Source organism: Cannabis sativa, unplaced genomic scaffold, assembly GCF_029168945.1.
Source record: "Cannabis sativa cultivar Pink pepper isolate KNU-18-1 unplaced genomic scaffold, ASM2916894v1 Contig3, whole genome shotgun sequence".
NCBI classification, from domain to species: domain Eukaryota; kingdom Viridiplantae; phylum Streptophyta; class Magnoliopsida; order Rosales; family Cannabaceae; genus Cannabis; species Cannabis sativa.
The window spans coordinates 5,381,252-5,401,044 of NW_026870039.1; the positions used below are offsets into that span (position 1 = coordinate 5,381,252).

The window sequence follows — 19,793 nt, forward strand, 5'->3', positions numbered from 1 at the left end:
GAAGTGGAACCTGATGAAAATATTCCTAATGATCCTGTTCCTCAGGAAAACAATGCTACAAAGAAAATAAACCCAAAAGACCCTAGAACATTTGATCCTGCAAAGGATAAAGGAAAATGTGTCATGGGAGAACCAACAAAAAAAACTACTCCCACTACTCCACAGAGTGACACGAATACTGCCAACTAACCTTTACGGAAAAAGAAGGCGATCAATGCTCTAGAGTAAAGCCACCTAATTAATCTACAAGGCATAGTTACGATAAGCTGAGTACTAAGGAACAAAGGCCTACCGCTCAGGGAAGGAAAAACTGCTCTAGTAATTTTATTAACCACAGTGATGGACTAGAGTAATCCTATTAACCATAATGATGGAGTAGATGAGATTCGCCCAATTTTAGAAGGTAGTTTTTCAACAAATGACCTCCAGGGATGTTTAGACGCAAAGAAAGAACAAGCCAAATGTGAGAAGGTGAGACCTAATGGAAACGACCTAAGGAATTATTTTAATGATCGAGTCTGTGGGTGTGAACTCCAAGACGACACCAAGTCTTGAAGACCAAATAGCTGAATTGACAAAGCCGCAAAATGTATTTTCCGGAGGCAAAGTGGAGTTGTATCTGATTCAGAAGAAAAAGATCAGGAACCACGTGCAAGAAGAATAATAGAGGCACTCTAGTCAAAAAACTTTAGAATGCTTTTGATGGAGCTGTATGAAGGTAGGATAGACCCTAAGGCCCACTTGTCTAAATACATCTGATTGGTGCAAGTAGCAAAGAACACTAAGTGAGATTTATTATATCCAAAAAAATTTAATGTCTTTATTAAGAGTATGCTAAATTAATCTATGAGTTGCAACATTAATATTACATCTGACATAAGAAAGAGATGCACCGAAAAATTAGACCATAAAACTTATACAAACCAGAATTAGTAGATAATCTTATTTTTATATTATAGATCTCATTCTTATATATTTTTTTTTTTGGTAGAATTAGTAGATAATCTTGACCACTATAAACCAGCTGTAAGGGTTTGAGCTGGATTTCCTTAATATAATTTGGCCAAATCATAATATAATCTAATACTAGTAATCATTTTCTAGTGAGCCGCGTTACTAATCTATTATTTAAGTAGGAATTTGAGGGAATTTGAACCCTTGATGACTCCCTAAACATGATTTTCCTTTTCTTTTTCTAATAAAGAATAAAAGACAATACTAATGTAATCAGTAACATGTCTAATGAAATCATGATATAATATTTTAATTTTAAATTAAAACATAACGAAAAATTTAAATTTATTGCATAATCGTATTGGTTGTTTGGTCATATATTGCCATCACATTAATACCATTAAAACACAGAATAATAAATTAAATATTTAAATGAAAAGAAAACATTGTTAATAAAGAAAGAAATAGATAGGAAAAGTTAGAGAGAGATTTTTTTTTTTGAAATGGAGAGAGAGAGAGATTGACTGAATAAAAAGGTGTGTACTGTGTAATTAGTGGGGTAAAATTTGTGAGGGATTTTCAGTTTTAGAGATTTTGAGTTACAGTCAAACTGTATATCATATTTATATGATTGCAGCTGGCAAGAGCTGGCTCTCATAAGACTAAACCCCAATCCACTCCATTTCTCTCTGTCTCTCTTAGGTGTCTCCTTTTCTCTCTCTCTCTCTCTCTCTCTCTCTCTCTCTCTCTCTCTCTATCCTAGTTCTCAGGTCCTTTTTCTTTTTCTTCTTCTCTTTGTCCCAATGTGCCTGGTTTTAAAGAACAAGTGTTTCAATTCAAATTAGGGTTGTATAGTCTCATAGGTGAACAAATCCAAAAGCGATCAGTGGAAAAGAAGAAAAGAAATGAGTGCTTCAAGGTTCATTAAGTGTGTCACGGTGGGTGATGGTGCCGTAGGCAAGACTTGCATGCTTATCTCTTATACCAGCAACACTTTCCCTACGGTAAAGAAAACAAGACTAATTTTTCTTCTCCTGTTTCTTTATTGGGTTTCTGTTTGTATCCCGAGAAAAAGTGGAAATGTGAGAGATAAAAGAAAGAAAGAAATGTTGGGGTTTTGCTTTCTTAAGTTTTTCTGGAGATGGGTTTCTCAGTTTGGATTGGTTTTATGAGGTTTAGTGTTTTGTGCTTGTGGATTTTTCTTTTCTTGGTTTTCATGTGTAATTTTTTCTCTCTTGTTTTTCATCTTCCATTCATGTTTGTTGCTTTCATTTTTTCGGTGCTATGTCTTTCTATCTTTTTCATGTTTCGATTTGTTGCTAAATTTGGTGTGAGTGAATGCATCAATGTGTTTTGCTGGGCCACTTTTCAAGTGTTGGGATTTTACTCTTGTCCCTCTACCGAGTGAAGGACTCAAGGACTTTTAATGTACCGAGTAAAGCATTTTTGTTTTAGACATAACAAAAGGAACACAACTTTCTATCAAATCAAAACCTGTAAAGCTATTTATGTCCTTTGCAGCTGCAGGGTGTGAAGTGAATTCTTGTTGTTTTGCTTAACCTAAGTAAAATAGTGTTGAGACTGTAAGTATTTATATGTATTAATACTTGCTCAGTCACTTAATTGTGTCTGATCATTCATTCTCAAACACAAAATGGTTTTTATTTAGACATTAGGACAGAACTTTCTTCTTCTTTTTCTTGTGTATTGTTTCGTTTCACTCCTTCTGTGCCTTGTAGAAAATCCTAATTTGTTGTTGTTGTGAAAAAGGTTTTGCAATATAACTATCTTTACTTTTCTCCTGATAATGATATGTTTTGAAACAGGATTATGTGCCAACCGTGTTTGATAATTTCAGCGCAAATGTGGTTGTGGATGGGAGCACTGTTAATTTGGGACTGTGGGACACTGCTGGTAAGCTTAGAACTGTTACTCCCTGCTATATAGTGTTCCACTGCTTCATCATTTGGAGTCTGATGATTTAGAATTATAAAACAGGGCAGGAAGACTATAACAGATTAAGACCTTTGAGCTACCGAGGTGCAGATGTTTTCCTGCTTGCTTTCTCTCTTATAAGCAAGGCCAGCTATGAAAATGTTGCCAAGAAAGTGAGATTTCCATATGGATTTTTTTTTTGTCTTGTAACATATGATGTTATGATGTATTAATTATATTTTCCCCCTGTTTCTTATTGTAGTGGATTCCTGAATTGAGGCATTATGCACCTGGTGTACCCATAATTCTTGTTGGGACTAAGCTTGGTTAGATTCTCCACTCCTTTTCTTTTCCCTTATTTATCAGGTTATATTTGTATGTGCTTTTTAATTGTTTCATACTGTACTAGTTACCGTTTCTCATATGAGAGATGCTCTCTTAGATTAGGTTTCTGCCTCCCTATGGTTTATTGTGTCAAATAGTCCTTTACAATTTGATTTATACTTAAAAAAATCTTATGGTAGGTTAATGGGCATCACTTCTTGTAAAATTTTACCTATTTGTTTGGACATAATCAGATTCAAGTTTGAATATAATATAAGCGTATTCGTTTGTATCCAAAAGCAGGGGTTTGTGGTCTTTCACACAACCTTTTTTGTGAAACTTGCATGCTTGAAATTCTAGTGTTTGTAATAAGAATGATATAAAGATGAAGTCTTTGCAATTCTTGGTTTGCGTGATGCCAATATCAGTGTTGGGCCACAGTTGGTGTTAATTTCTCTCAGTTCATCTCTAAGTTAATATGCCCTGATATGGAATCCATATCAATTACTTCTTAAGTTAGTTTGTCACTTTTATACATCTCTCCTTCTTCTATTCCACAAAACAATGTTGACTGTTAGTTTTAATGGGAGACTTTTTTGCTTATTCTAGATCTTCGGGATGACAAGCAGTTCTTTGTTGATCACCCTGGAGCCGTGCCCATTACCACAGCCCAGGTAACATCCAGTGGATTTTCAGTTCATAACTTTGACCTCAGTTTAATTTTCTTTTCTACTCAACTGTTTAGAGGGGGGAAAGGAGTACCTGATTTTTTTTTTTCTTGTTTTGTTTTTCTCTTGTAGGGGGAGGAACTGAGGAAGCTGATAGGTGCCCCGGTTTACATTGAGTGTAGCTCAAAAACACAGCAGGTACATTAAGAGTCCTATTCACCATTAAAGTGGTAAATTGGCATAGTTCTTTGTTGAAGGGATTTATGTAATGTTTGCTTTTTGACTGCAGAATGTAAAAGCAGTATTCGATGCGGCCATCAAAGTTGTTCTCCAGCCACCTAAACAGAAGAAGAAGAAGAGAAAGACACAGAAGGCTTGCTCCATATTGTGATTATGAAAAAAGTGACTGTATGTTGGGAGGAAAGTGGTGACCAGTTAACCCTTTAAACCGATTATAGTCTTTCTCGGTCAGTATTGCATCTCATAAATTTTTCTCACCTGTCGAATGCAACGATCTGTGGCTCACAGTTTTCAACAGGCAGAACTAGGAAAATTCTCTTTAATGCAACCAAATGTTCACATCATCTGATTTGTATATTAATGAATCAAAATTGTGTTGGTTCTTTTTGGGGGTTATAGATATTCCTAATATATCTTACCCTCTATGAAATACTGAACTTTTTTCCTAGCGTAGGCAAACTTATAGTCATGTTCTGTAACCTCATTTTTAGTACACTTACAACTCTTAAGGATCCTTTTTCTCTTATGTTATGATTATGGATATCTCATGTTTGAAGCACCTTAGCTAATATCAATTACACAATAAGTTAAATGGAAAGGTTGATACTGACTTTTGGAAGTGGAAAAAAAAAACAACTGATATAGAAAGTGAAAGAAAATGAAAGAGAATATCTACATTTTCATAGTGGAAGGAATATATTGGCATTGAGGGGTCTCAGCTTTTTTGATGGAGCCATGGAACGCGGTTCTTTTATGAACCCATCAACTTCAATATCGTTTTAGATTCTTTGGAGGCCAACCCTTTTCAGCTAATCACGAATATATAATCTCTCTCTCTGCACAATATATATATATATATATAGATTATTTAAATAAAATAAGACGGCATGGGATAATATATATATCTCTGGCTAAATAAGAGCAGTTTAATTCGCAATATTCTGCGTCATTTGCAGCCATGAAAACCGAGGGGCCAGAATCCTATTTTCTAAGAATTCTTACCGGTCTAACATGATATTAGAATCAAAATTAAAAAAATTTCTAAAAATGTTAAAAGAAAAATAAAAAACACGATTCCAAAAGTCCATAGTTAAAAGAGTTATTTGTGATTTAGAGATAGTGTCAAGGAGATGTTACAAAGTTTCACATTGGTAATGTATAGAAATATAATAGAATATATAAGATCAAAAAACTATTCCTATGGTAGAATATTGATTGAGATAGAACACATCCTATGCATCCTACAATTCAATTCTAACCAGAATCAACAGACTTTGATTACTATTTGTCACAATAATACACTCTTTTATATCTACCCAAGTATTCATTGTCATTATCCAATTACATTCTTCTAAATTACATCTCAACAATGTTTGATCAAAATTGAGTTTGATTTGAGTGAACTCACAAAATATATTTTTTTTTTTTTAATTATTTTGCACTATGTTCTAGTTTTGATAATATTTTTTGCAAATGATTTTCCATACACCAAACATATGATTGAAAATTTTAAGGCACCCGATCCAAAATTTTAACCGAAGCCAAAACTATCAAAATAATCCAAAGTACATGGTGAACTATAAAAATGTCTATTTCCACGGATAACCTCATCCAATAATGCTTCTTTTCATCTTTTTTCATGGTAAATTATCTGTTAAATATTATTTTCTTTCATGATCTTTGTATTTAGGTTCTTGATTTTTTTCTTCCTTTCTATATATTTGTAGGATGAGTGTTGTAGGAACACCTCTTTTGTTCTTATTGGTAAGAACATTTTTATTTTCAATATATGGAAGAAATTATAATCCAAATTTTTTTATATGACAATTGATACTATACTTATAACATATATTCTATTAATTTTCGAAAAATTTCAAATAATTTATAGTGTTAAAAGCAATATTAAAATATTTAGTTGTATTTATGATTAAAAAGTGTGTTAATGTTTACTTAAAAACATTTATTTCACGTGCTTATGTTTTCGCCTTTTTGGTACTATATTCGAATTTTTTTTAAAAATTAACAGAAAATTTACTATAATTATTATAAGTTTAAGACCATCATGAAAAAAGAACATAAAAAAACACCTAAATTGTGTGTCGTCAATTTGGAGGCATGTTGCACCATAACACATCCCCTATCACATAAAAATTTGGTGTAATGGTAAATTCTTAGTCAATTTTTTTTCTTCAAAAAGTTAAGGGTTCTAATCTTATCAATTACATATTTGAAAATTTCAAAGTGACAAATGTTAGAAGACCTTGTAAAGAGATAAGAACTCTTTTACTATACTTAAGATCTGACAAATTAAATTAAAAATTGTATTTAAAATTTTGCTAGCAAATTTTTTTTTTGAGTCTGCCACTATGTAGATAACCACACTGTAAATTAAATTTTGAACAAGCCTACTAAATTTTTTTACACAATTATGCTCAACATGAACATAATACAAGTAATTTCATAAAATATAAATATAAGCGATACATGTTTATTATTGCCACTAACATTATTAATTAACGAACATCATATTAATATTTATTTAATAAAATTGTTTATTTTTGTAGACCCAATTTAAATGTAAATTTTTTTACATAATAGATCAAAAATTTAGAAAAATTACAAAAATAAATTAATATGGAAAATTTTTATTTTTAGGTGTTGAACTTTTTTATTTAAAAATAATAAACTATTTTTTAGTTGTTTATAGTTTATTTATAGTTGTATTATATTTGTTATAAGATTATTTTTTTTGTTGTTTTGACTCTTTTATAGTTAATTTATAGTTGTCATGAGGCTGTTTTCTCATTATTTTTTTTTAGTTATTTTCTTACTTTTTGCTAAGAAAAATGTCTTTCGTAATTTTAAAACTTTACAAGCATATTTTTATAAATAAAAAATTTAGGTCATAAAATTGTAAATAAAACATAAAAAATATATTTTTAAAATTCTCTAAATTTCTGTCACTAATGTGATAAATTAAATACATTATTTTTTTTTTTAAAAAAAAAACAACACATGTCCCACTTAATATATAAATCAATAATCTAACTGAAATAATAAATATTTACATAACCAAATTATGATATTTTGTAAATTATGACTCTAATGTCATTTTCTTTTATTATAAAAGTCTACTTGGATTTCATTTAAAGGTACTCTTGTACGTATTTTTGTGTTGTAGAAAATTATTGAATGATGATTGCTAAATGTAGAAATTACACTATATATGGAAAAAATATAAGAGTTTATTTTTTTATGGCATAAATAAATAATGCTAAGGGGTTATGGTTTTTTTTTTTTTTTTTTTTTTATATGAGTTTTTTTAGGGATTATATTACAAATACACAAAAACAACAAAAAAATTACAAAAATACAGTTTTAGGGAATTTTAAACATTTTTACGATTTTTTTTATTTTATTTACAGAAAATACGTTCTTTTTATGTTGTACTCTTGATAATTTGTTGTTGATTATTTGTTATTTTTTGTTGTTGTTGTTTTGATGTTATTTTCATGTTACTTTTATGTAGTTTTCTTGTTGTTTTCATGTTGTTTCAATGAAAAACCGTAAAAATGTAAAAAAAAAATTCTGTAAACGTAGAAAGATAATTTTTTTTACAAAAAATAGTGCCTTATGTAATTATCCCTCTTTTTATGCCATATTTTTATAAAAAAAAGATGGAAATCCCATATTTGTAAACAATAATAAGTTTTATCGGAAAAGTCGTCGGCGCCCGAAAAAGTCACCAGCGTCAGAAAAGTCACCATCCCCGGAAAAGTCACCGTCCCCAGAAAAAATTACTGAAAAAGTCTCCAAAAAGTAGATGTCTCAAATATAAACAAAAATAGAACCGGTTATAATTAAAATATAATTGGTTCTGTAACATAAAAAATAAAAACAAATAAAACAAAATAACTCAAACTAATTATCATTAAATTAGAATTGGTTCTATAACATAATGAATGAAAATAAATAACACAAAATAACTCAAACCAGTTATAATTGAAATATAACCGGTTCTGTAACATAAATAATAAAAACAAATAAAACAAAATAACTCAAACTAATTATAATTAAATTAGAACCGATTTTATAACAATGTTATAATGAATAAAAATAAATAACAAGAAATAACTCAAACCGATTATAACTAAAATAGTTACGGTTATATAGACATAATGAATGAGTATTTTTGAAGTAGATATGGTATGACTGTAATTATTTGGTGGGTTGGAACATGTTGAATGGATGTTTTTGTTTAAGCTATTTTATTTAACTAGTTTTTGTGTGTGAGTTTTTATCTTAGTTGCTTTACAGAATCAGTTTTTTTTGTCTTAAATTTTTAACTAGTTGATAAATATGAACGATTTCTTTATATTATATTTGAGTTATTATGTGCTATTATTTGTGTTTATTTATTTTGTTATGGAACTGGTTCTTTTCATATTTATGCCTCAATATTTTTTGAAATTGATCTCCATTTTTTTAAAAAAAATTATAATCGGTTTTATGAGGTATTATGTGTTATGAGGTTTTTTATTGTAGAACTAATTTTGCTTTTAATTTATGTTTCAATATTTTAGGAACTGATTTCCCTTTTATTTTTTAATTGTGATCGGTTTGAATTATTGTGTGTTACTTGTTTGTATTCATTATGTTATATAACCGGTTCTATTTTAGTTATAACCGGTTTTGAGTTATTTCATGTTATTGGTTTTTATTTATTATAACATTGTTATAGGATCGGTTCTATTTTAATTATAACTGGTTTAAGTTATTTTGTGTTATTTATTTTTATGCATTATGTTACAAAACCAGTTATATTTTAATTATAACCGGTTTGAGTTGTTTTGTGTTATTTATTTTTATTCATTATGTTATAGAGTTCTATTTTTATTATATCTGAGGCATTTTATCCCCACTTTGTTTTTTTTTTTAAAAAAATTATAACCGGTTTTATGAGGTATTATGTGTTATGAAGTATTTTATTGTGAATACTCATTCCCTAACTCATCGCACGCATGGAAAGGTTGGCTGGATGGCTCTAAAACTCGACATGGCTGAAGCATTTGACCGTGTTGAATGGAGCTTTCTACAGAGAGTTATGGAAAAATTCCTTTTTCCACCAAACTTTATCAACCTTATCATGTCTTGTCTCTCCACTGCATCATTCACCTTCTCCATCAATCAGCAACTAACTGGCTCTGTAACTCCAACCCGTGGAATTCTTCAAGGCGACCCCCTCTCCCTTACCTTTTCCTGCTATGCTCGGAGGGTGTCTCTTTGCTCATAACCCAACATGTCGACCAACGCATCCCCCGGAAGCATGCCCTCGGTCTCAAGATCTCTCGGGCAGCACCTATCGTCTCCCATCTTTTTTTTTCGCTGATGATAACATTCTTTTTAGCGCTGCACCCCAATTGTAGCCGCTCAAATCAAGGATATCCTTCACACCTATAGCCTGGCTTCAGGTCAACTTATCAATTATGCCAAATCATCCCTTTATTTTTCACCAAACACCTCTGTCTTAGTGAAGGATTAGATCAACTCCTTGCTCAACATGCCTATTCGGGACTCCATCGAGAAATACTTGGGTTCACCTCAATCTTTTGGGCGTTTAAAAAAAGAAGCCTTCACCTACCTTTAAGACCGAGTGTGGTACCACCTCAGCAGGTGGAACTCAACTTTCTTCTCTAAAGGAGGCAAAGAAATTCTCCTCAAATCGGTGGTCCAAGTGATTCCGTCTTACGCAATGACCTGCTTTAAGTTTCCCCACTACTTCAATAAAAAAGTTGAGCCTATGATGGCTCAATTTTGGTGCCGAGGCACAACTCAAAGCAGGAAAATCCATTGGAAGAGTTGGTCATCGTTGTGTAAATCTAAGTTTCATGGCGGCCTTGACTTCCGTTCTATGAAAGCTTTCAATCAAGCGTTGTTGGCCAAACAGGCTTGGCGTATTCTTCAGGCTCCTTCCTCTCTTGTTGCCCAGCTTCTCAAAGCTAGATACTACCCCCACTCATCTTTCCTTGACTCTGGTAAGGGGCATCGCCCTTCTCTTGTTTGGAATAGCATCTCTTGGGGCAAAACACTCCTCCAATCTGTGTTACGCAGTTCTGTGGGTAATGGTACCTCCATATCTATCTACAAGGATGCTTGGATTCTAGGATATGGGAAAAATACTCTATCTTCAAAAGCCAGCTACTCTTGATCATAAGGTTTCTAGCCTAATCTCCCCCAACGGAGATTTGGATTTTTAGCAACTTCAACATCTTTTCCCAACCGACATCGCCCAAGCTATCCAATCCATCCCTCTTCTGCAACCTCCTTGCCAAGACCGTTTGTATTGGTCCCGTACCCCACATGGTGCTTACACTGTAAATTCGGGATATCACCTTGCCCATGATATAATACACCAACTTGATCCTTCGACCTCTACCACCACTCGTCAAGAAAAATGGTGGAAGATGATCTGGAACATGGAAATACCCCTAAAAATAAAACACTTCATCTGGCGAGCCTCAGTTAATGCGGCCCTAGTCCGTGAGGAAGGCATAGCCCAACATCATATTTACCACGTTAGCAAGAGGATGGTAGGAGTAGATGTCTGGTAGTAGGGGTTTTTGTGGTGCGGGTGGTGCAGGTTGTAGCCATTTTTTCAAACCAAACTGCATATGCGGTTTTTATAATTTCTCAAACTGCAACCGCACTGCGAGATCTTAAAACTGCAAAAACCACACCGCAAAAATGTAGTGTGGTGCGATGCGGTTTGAGCAATTTACTTTATCATAGTTATCAAATATTATAATGAAAATTGAAAAATCAAACTAATGAAGATTTAACAATACAAAACAAAAAAAATCTTATTAAAGTTTTAACATCATAACATGTATAATAATCATCAATCATTATATTGAATTGTCTCTATAAAATAAAGTAATATAGACATATATTATATATATATTTGTTCTTATATAAAAAAAATAAAAATCATATTGTAAGAATTAGTAACTTTGTAATATATAGTGTAGTGCAGTTTGAACTGCAATTATTAAATTCAAAACTGAAAACCACACCGCAACGTGCGGTTTGGAAAAAATATAAACTGCAACCGAGCCACAAAAGATTTCAAACTGCATTTTTTAGACGGTTTGATGAATATGGTACCCTTTGATAGAGAAATCAACCTACTATCTACTAATAGCATCCCGAAAGCTGCGACCCTACTTCCAAGCACATTCAATCAAAGTCTTTACTAATAATTTACTTTGAAAAGTTTGGCAGAAGCCAGAAGCTTTAGGAAGATTGCTTAAATGGGCCATGGAGCTCAATTAATTTGACATTCAGTACATCCCATGCATCTCGATTAAGGGGAGGGCCTAGCAAACTTCATTATGGAGTGCAACAAAACTGAGGCAACTGCCAATACACTAGAAGTAATTGCACCCACTTGGAAAGTGTATGTAGATGGGGCCTCGAACAAAAGTGGATCGAGAGCAGGAGTAGTGATGATATCTCCCAAAGGGTTACGACTTCAGACTACCCTACAATTTAAATTCCTAGCCTCCAATAATGAGTCCAAGTATGAGGCCTTGCTAGTAGGATTGAGATTGTCTAAAGTTATGGGAGCCAACTAGATATAAATTTTTAGTGACTCCTAGTTGGTTGTTAAGCAAGTACTAGGAGAATATTAGACCCACAGAGAGAAGATGGCCTCTTATGTCTCGACTGCAAGGAATTTCTCCAGGCACTCAAGAATTACAAAATTGAGCACAAGCAAATGGTCAAGCATAAGTTGTGAATAAGATATTAAAGGTCGCACACAAGAATAAACTTCTAGCCTGTAAAAAAAATTATCCTGAAGAATTGCTACAGGTACTCTGGGCATCTAGAACCACTGCCCGGACCACCACTGTGCATTCTTCATTTTTAATGGTATATAGATGTGAAGCAATGGTAGTGGAAAGCACCATTACCTAAAGGACTACCTACGATCCAACCACCAATCCATCATTGCTACAAGAATCATTGGATCTCATAGAATAACTCTATGAGGAGTCATAAATACATCTGGCTGCATACCAAAGGAAAGTGGAAAAATACTTTAATTCAAAAGTTAGAAACAAAAAGTTCTCAACATGAGACTTGGTTCTAAAAAGAATCTTTCTTGACTCACAAGATCCCAGAGTAGGAGTATTGGGTCTGTGATTCTGAGAGCATGGAATGCCGATAATCTCTGAAAGTATTATCAATAATCATGATTACATTTTTTGATTAAAAAACCTTTTGTGAATTAAGAAATTTATGTAATATATGATCATTTTTAAATTATAAGAACAAGTTCTACAAAGTGATTCAAAAAGGATTGAATTGTTTTAGTCACTTAAGTGCATAATTATAATTAAATGCATTGAAATATTACTCTCAAAATCAAATGTCAGATAAGGAATTAAAAGAGCCTTGGGGAAAGGTAAATAAGAGTGTCCCCCCGATAAAAAAGAAAAAAAAATTTAAAGATTACAACTCCAAAAGAAAAGATTATAGTATTTTGGTAAGACAAGATAACTGCTTTAAATCGTTGGGGCATAGGCGTGCCCAAACTTTAGGGACATCTGAGAATAAAAGATTGCAAGTTAGAATAAAAGTTGCACATTAAAAAAAAAAACTTCAAAAGAGGGAAGATAATTTACTGAAGCATGGTCCTTGAAAAGGCCAGAGATCAGGGTCTTACCAGACTTACTATATATGTCTTGCAGCTGCTCATCTACCTGAACCAAGCACCTGTCCAGATAGTTATGGATAATCTCTTTTACTTTTTCTTCCCAGTCTGGAGTAGATCCCTAGTTGGATCTTTGGCACTCCTTACTTGACCTCCTAGTAGGAGGAGGACGTTCTTAATAGTTACCCACCATGGGCTGGTTGGCTGAAGGAGCATAATGAAGAGGTGGAGAAAGTCCTGATTGGATGGAGCTTGACCCCTCCTTTTGAAACCTTGTGCCCACGGATTTCCTCTTGACAAATTATTCCAATTTAGAAGCCATACATACAAAGACTCAAAATGTTGGTCAGAAATTAACTTTAAAAGACATAAGTTGAGTGTAAAGTAAAGAAGTTTTACCCTTGGCCTGCCCAGAAGCGTCATCCCAGGGAGGGATATATGGAACTCTTGTCATTTGAATTGGACTCTTCACTCTCCACACTCGCAATACCCTTACCCTTGCCCTCAACAATTACTACGCAGAAACTTGTGGTAGACTCTGATCCCTAAGGTCTAATGACAACAAGGGCCTCACTCAAAGACTCTCCCTACTAAACCCTCTTCCGAGCAATTCTCTCCCTCTTGGTTTCTTTTTTCTTCTCAGAAAGGTTATCAAAGGGAGCTTCAGTCTCAAGTTCTTTCCTCTAGGTTCTTGTATTCTTCTTCAAAGAAATCTTATCAGATGAACCTTAAGGTTTGCCCAAAGAAGGGTAGAGAGTAGAGACCATACTTGATGAAGCTCTCTCTCGTCACGAACTTGTAGATATTCCATCTTGAGGTGAGAAACGAGAGGATATGGTTGGCCCTATCCCTGAGTTGTAGGGTAGGTATTGGCTGATCAAAGGTGGGAACCCATTAGAAGGTATGATGCACAACCTTTGCACCATAGCCCATAAAATAATCTCGGGCATAGCCGCCAATCTTAGACACGGCGGGATCATTCGTGCCACCAAACCAAATGTAGCCCAACTGGCTGAAGTAGAAGTACCTTGATTGACCCTGACTAGGGTTGGATTTTAGGTCAAAATACCATCTGATCTCGAAGGGCGAAGGTTGTGGCCAACCCATATGTGCATATAAAATGAAGAGGGAAGACATTTACTTGATCCCATTTGGACTCAACTGTGCTGGGCAGATCCCAAAATAATTGGCTATGTCTCAGAAGGACGAGTGAAGTGGCAGGATAGCCCCTGCTCAGCATGGGGACTAGACCACACCATCTAGTTCTTAGGAGGGGAATGTTCTAGGTATTCTTCACCTGGCGAGTCAATGTCAAGCCCCCCAACCAAATTTTTGGCCACGAGATTCTTTAACCTTGCATGAGTCAGTGTAGAGAAGGGAATACCCAAGTAGCCTCTGGCTCCCCTCTTTGGGGCAAAGGCACTGGGGCTGCCAATTCCTCCTCAGCATGATCAGTCCCGGCATAGGATGGTAGCCCATCTTCATTTAGAGGCTCTGTAACATCATTGTACCCCCTAAGAGGTTTTTTGTAATAACATCACAGTCTTTGACTAGCCTCCGGGCCGGTCATGCCCTTTTTTTAAGCTCAGTAGGCCTTTTAGCCTACTCAACATGCATCTTAGCTTAGTTGGCTTGTGCAACCCATCCTATTACCATCAGTTTAGCAAGGTGGGGTCAATTGAAGGAGCTACGCAGTAGGTCTACTTTGTCCTGGTCAAATTTGGATCCTGATTGGTGTACCGTGCAACTATCACGAAAATGTTAACTTTAGATGGTTTCTTTAGAAAGGAGGATCTACGTCCCTCTAGCAGGGTGCCTGGGACACCTGGTCGAACAATTTATGTCCAAGAAGCTAGAAGAAATTTTTTCCAACCCCAGTTTAGCTCCCAAATGGATCGACCATAGTTTTCTCTTCCAATCCATTCAGTGTGGTGGTGGTGTTGGATTTCTTATTCAGGAGAACCACCGTTGACTTCTAAGTCAAAAAAACTGCTTGAAGAGCTGTTTGGAGAATCACTAGATGAAGAACCATTTGCGTGGAGTGCGAGATGATCTTTAAAGAGAAGGTTGAGAAGATCTACGTCTATCCAGTGTTCACCTCACCAATAGTCGCGCAGGTTCATCTGTGCAAAGAGGGAAAGGGAGGTAAACATCTAGACAACATAAAGACCATATGGGCAACATATAATCAGTCGGCTAGCGACAAAAACACCTCGAATAGGCCGGCCAGGTTCCCTAAGAGATTTAAGATAATTCTACAAAAAGAAGCCATAAACCGTGGTTCTTTGTGTTCTTCAAGACCCATAATCAAAAATGTGGGAAACAAAGTCAAGATTCAACCTTTTCAGCTAAAACCCTACATTAACCTATCCTAACATACCTGGGCAACTGTAGTGGTTGGGTTTCCCTAAACCCAAGGCATGTAGGCTTTTTAACCTCCAAAAATAGTGTAAAATAAAAAACACAGATCTTTTAAAGAAAAAAGGAAGGTTAAAGGAACTTACTCACTAGGTGAATCTTGGGGAAAAGCCTGGACGTTGATGAAGACGACTGTTGGTTTTCCCTTATGCAGTGGAAGACAAAGGAAGAACACGAGGAAAAGCTTTGAGTTTCTTGAAGTTTTTCTTATTTTTCTGTAGAATCTATTCTGGAAGAAAAAACAAAAATGAGGGATTCAAGAAGAAGAAAGGCCTTTATATAGGCCTCCTTTATTTGATTTTCTCCCAAAATTAATTAAATGGGAAATTAATTCCTAATAAAATCATCACGGGGAAATAGAAAGAGCAAAAAGTGAAATTATGGGGGGAGTGCAACCGTCAACATGATCTCCCATAAAATGTGTTTTAAAATTGTCACAATGAGAACTGACATTTAACATTGAGTTGAAGAGACTGAAGTGTGACCATTCACAAAGCGCCTGGCTAGGTCACCAACCTATCAGCCAGGGAAGACAAGAGATCTTGCAAGAATGATTCCACGAGAAAGGACAAGTCTCGAGAAAGGTCTGGCTAGGTGATTAACCTACCAATCAAAAATAACACTTCCAAAAGTCAGATAAGGCTACATGAGCCTTGATTTTTTCTTCAACAAGCTTCCACAAATATCTCAAACTGAATCCTACAAACTTGGATCTAGCAAATCTATCTGAGAATAAAGGAGCTTCAACAGATCTTAATTGCACCCTAGAATGTAAGGATATTTATTCTTTGTTTACTCCTTCTACGGAGCTAATGTAAAAACCTTCCCCTTATAAATAGTAAATAAATTCACAAGGAGAAAGGACCGAGAGCTGAAATCATACTCAAACATCTAAGAGCACTTTGCTGAAAGATATGTTCTATAAACACTTTGAGAGCTGTAACTAGAATTCATTTTGTCTTGCTTAGTGATCTGCCCGATATTATCTCACATTCAATACAATTAAAAGATGAGTAGGTCATTATCCATATACAAGGGGGCCGAACCTCTATATATCTTGGTGTTCTTTATATTTATTTATTATTCCAAACTATTTATTGTTGATTAACTTGTATTTTTTTAACTCTGAGTCAATTGTCTATTTTTTCAGTCGACAAAGGTCATAGTAGTAAATGTGCTCTCTTGTAAGATCATCTCCAATGGAGATATAAATAAGCAATGTAAATCTAAAATATAGCTCACTTAAAAAAATATACTTCAATAATGTGCCAAAAGGTGATGTAAATTTGGCACATAGCAAATGTTGTGCCAAATGATACAAAATTTGCATCATCATAAATATTAATAGTATTATTGACTTTTATGTCACTTTTATTATTTTATTAATGTATTTAGCTATAACATTGATGATGAACTATTTATATTCTTTTTCTATTGTTTTACATAATAATAAAATAATAATATTAATGATAAAATTATTATTTTTTTTTCTTTTAATAAACAAATTAAATTTTGCATCAAGTTTTGTAATTGTACATTGGAGTACAATACTAAAAATTGATGCAAATATATCACAAAGTATTTTTTTGTGCTAAATATAGTACAATTTTTACATCTCCAATGAAAGATATGGATTAAGTATTTTACTGATCCATAAATGTGTAATTTGGTTTTTTTTTTAAAAGTCACAAAGGAGAAAGCAAGAATGTAGTAGTATAGGGTGTTTCTATAATGTACCATCCAAAAAAAGTGTATTGATGCATTCTTTACTGTTTTGATATTTAAGAAATTTTTTTAGTCCAGTTCTTTTTTATAGTTGTTTATATTATAATTATTTAAGACATTATGTAAAATTTTGAAAAATTCAGTATAATTTACATTATAGAAAGTAGTATTTAAACAATTTATTTCATACACGTATAACTATAAAATAAAAGAATTACGAGTATAATAGATTATTTAAACCCTATTTATAACGTGCTAAATTTTTTTAAAGTTCTTAAAATTTTATAAAATTAATCACAACCTATAAGACCATTAAAATAAATTAGACTAAAATATTTATGTAAATATCGAAATAAGTAAGAAATTATCACTATACCCTTTACCCAATAACATATAGTTTGACAAGTAAGTAAATCATCTTGTTAACTCATCCAAACTTTTTTGTGATATTTGAAAAAGTAAAGAAAGCACTATCATTAGTAAAAAGTAAAGTTCATAGATAGATAGATATTTGTTTCGGCTACAAAAGGAAAATAAATTTTTATGGAATCTATTCTGTACCCACTTTGAGCAGTCCAAAAGAAAACAAATGGGTCTTTGCTTTCGGCCTCTCCTTAGAACCACTTGTCTTATTAAATTTATTTATAAATACACCATTTTTTATGTCTGTGTTGTCCATAGAGAAGTTCTTCATCTCAGTCTCAATATCTCATAAAACATTGATCATCTTCATAAACAGTCTCATACATATATTGTATACTCAGCACCTTAATTGAGAAAACTTGTTTTCCTTTCAATGGCCTCAAAAAGAATATTGAAGGAGCTGAAGGACTTGCAAAGAGATCCACCAACTTCATGCAGTGCAGGTAAACATCACATAGCATAACATAATACACAACTATGTTTATTATATAAATATAGTCATTTCTGAAAATAACTTTAAATAAAACGTTATATTTATAAGGATAAATAACGGTATAAATACTTAAATTTTTAAGTTTGTAAGTGGCATAAATTTAATTTTTATTTTCAGCGGCACAAGTACTCAATGTTTGTAAAACTATAATTTTCTTTCAGTTTCGTCAGTACAGACTCTGTTTTGAATTTATTAAAAGAACATTTGGAAGTAACTGATACTACACGTTTTTATCTAGACCTAATGATCTAGAATTTGCACCTTATATGTGTCTTGTTTAAGACAATAACAAAGTATGTACTGACAAAATTAGAAAAAAATTTCAATTTTATAAATATTAGGTACTTATGCTACTAAAAATAAATATTAAGTTTATGCTACTTACAAACATAAAACTTTAAGTATGCCGCTATTTACCCTATTTATAATTAAGTCATTTTACTAATTTCAATCTTTACATTTTTTTTTTCTAAAATGGAAGTGTTACATTAGATGATTTGGTTAATTTTTTCAGGTCCAGTGGCTGAGGACATGTTTCACTGGCAAGCGACAATTATTGGTCCAAACGACAGTCCGTACGCAGGGGGTGTATTTCTTGTAACCATTCATTTTCCTCCTGATTACCCATTTAAACCCCCAAAGGTACTTAATTTTTCAAACCAAACTCAACTTCACCAATTTACATGCACAAATATACTGACATACCCAATTGATTTATTATTATATTATTATTGTTGTTGTTGTTTAAGGTAGCCTTTAGGACAAAGGTGTTTCATCCAAACATAAATAGCAATGGAAATATATGCTTAGACATACTGAAAGAGCAGTGGAGTCCGGCTCTTACCATATCCAAGGTAACCAACTAACCCAAAACCATGTGATGTTAAAAATAAAAATGCATGTTATGAATTTATTTATTTTTCCAATTTTTAATTTGAATTATTATTGTTGTTGTGTTATGCAGGTTTTACTATCGATATGTTCTCTGCTAACGGACCCAAACCCAGATGACCCATTGGTGCCTGAAATAGCTCATATGTGCAAGACTGACAAATTCAAGTATGAATCAACAGCTCGTAGCTGGACTCAAAAATATGCCATGGGCTAGTCTCTATCTATATATAATATATTCAATATTAATAATATTAAGAGTAAACAAATACTATGTGTTTTATGGAAATATTGACACAATAATATATGTTTTCAATAATAGTCATTTGATACTATGTAATTTAAAGTGATACATATTTCGTATCTTGAGGTCCAAATTTAGTCAACAAATTTTATCAATATGACAAATTTCTTTTTACTTATAAATAATTGAATGTGAATCTAAAACTCACATAAATGAGTGTTAGTTTGATAATATTTATAAAATTGTATTGATCAATTTGATTATAAGATGCTAAATTTGTATTTAGATAAAACAAAATATTAAATAAGTATCATTAAAAGCATAGCAACCGAATTTGTATTTTAATTGTATGTTGTAATTTTGCAACACCTCAAACAAAATTCGATTACAATTAAAGAAGAAAACAGATTATAAAATAAAAAAGAATTTAGAATAAAGTTAAATATGCAGATCCATAATTGTTAGGAGTGTGTCCTAACAATTTATTAGATTTGAATAAATTGTTAATATAAAGAGAAAGTTAAGGAACCAATGACAAATTATTAGATCACCAGAATAAAAATGACATTTCCAATAATTTAGAGTCTAATATTAACATTATGATTTGTAAAAAAAAAAGAGAGAATATTATTATTTAACTAAAAGCGGAAATGAAATTAAATTTCTCTTAAATGTAAGAAAATAAAAAAAAAAAAATCTCAAGACAATCTTAACACTAAATTGTAATTCAAGAATAAATGTGTCAACTTAGATAACGTTAAC

The 19,793-nt window shown here is 32.9% G+C and overlaps 3 protein-coding genes across 3 annotated transcripts; all 3 read left to right on the forward strand.

Moving 5' to 3' along the window:
- Nucleotides 1-1,442: 1,442 nt before the first annotated feature.
- Nucleotides 1,443-4,647, forward strand: LOC115704802 (rac-like GTP-binding protein 5). Its single transcript, XM_030632012.2, has 7 exons — nucleotides 1,443-1,958; nucleotides 2,781-2,868; nucleotides 2,953-3,062; nucleotides 3,152-3,215; nucleotides 3,823-3,887; nucleotides 4,014-4,079; nucleotides 4,171-4,647. The coding sequence occupies exons 1-7, from the start codon at nucleotides 1,860-1,862 to the stop codon at nucleotides 4,270-4,272; spliced, it is 594 nt and encodes a 197-aa protein (XP_030487872.1). The 5' UTR covers nucleotides 1,443-1,859; the 3' UTR covers nucleotides 4,273-4,647.
- A 5,226-nt stretch (nucleotides 4,648-9,873) lies between these two features.
- Nucleotides 9,874-10,329, forward strand: LOC133033134 (uncharacterized mitochondrial protein AtMg00310-like). The gene has a single exon (XM_061107745.1). It carries the CDS (start codon nucleotides 9,874-9,876, stop codon nucleotides 10,327-10,329), a length of 456 nt encoding a protein of 151 aa, XP_060963728.1.
- Nucleotides 10,330-17,636: 7,307 nt separating this feature from the next.
- On the forward strand, nucleotides 17,637-19,205 carry LOC133033232 (ubiquitin-conjugating enzyme E2 10-like). Its single transcript, XM_061107904.1, has 4 exons — nucleotides 17,637-17,846; nucleotides 18,411-18,538; nucleotides 18,646-18,750; nucleotides 18,861-19,205. The coding sequence occupies exons 1-4, from the start codon at nucleotides 17,777-17,779 to the stop codon at nucleotides 19,002-19,004; spliced, it is 447 nt and encodes a 148-aa protein (XP_060963887.1). The 5' UTR covers nucleotides 17,637-17,776; the 3' UTR covers nucleotides 19,005-19,205.
- Nucleotides 19,206-19,793: the final 588 nt, after the last annotated feature.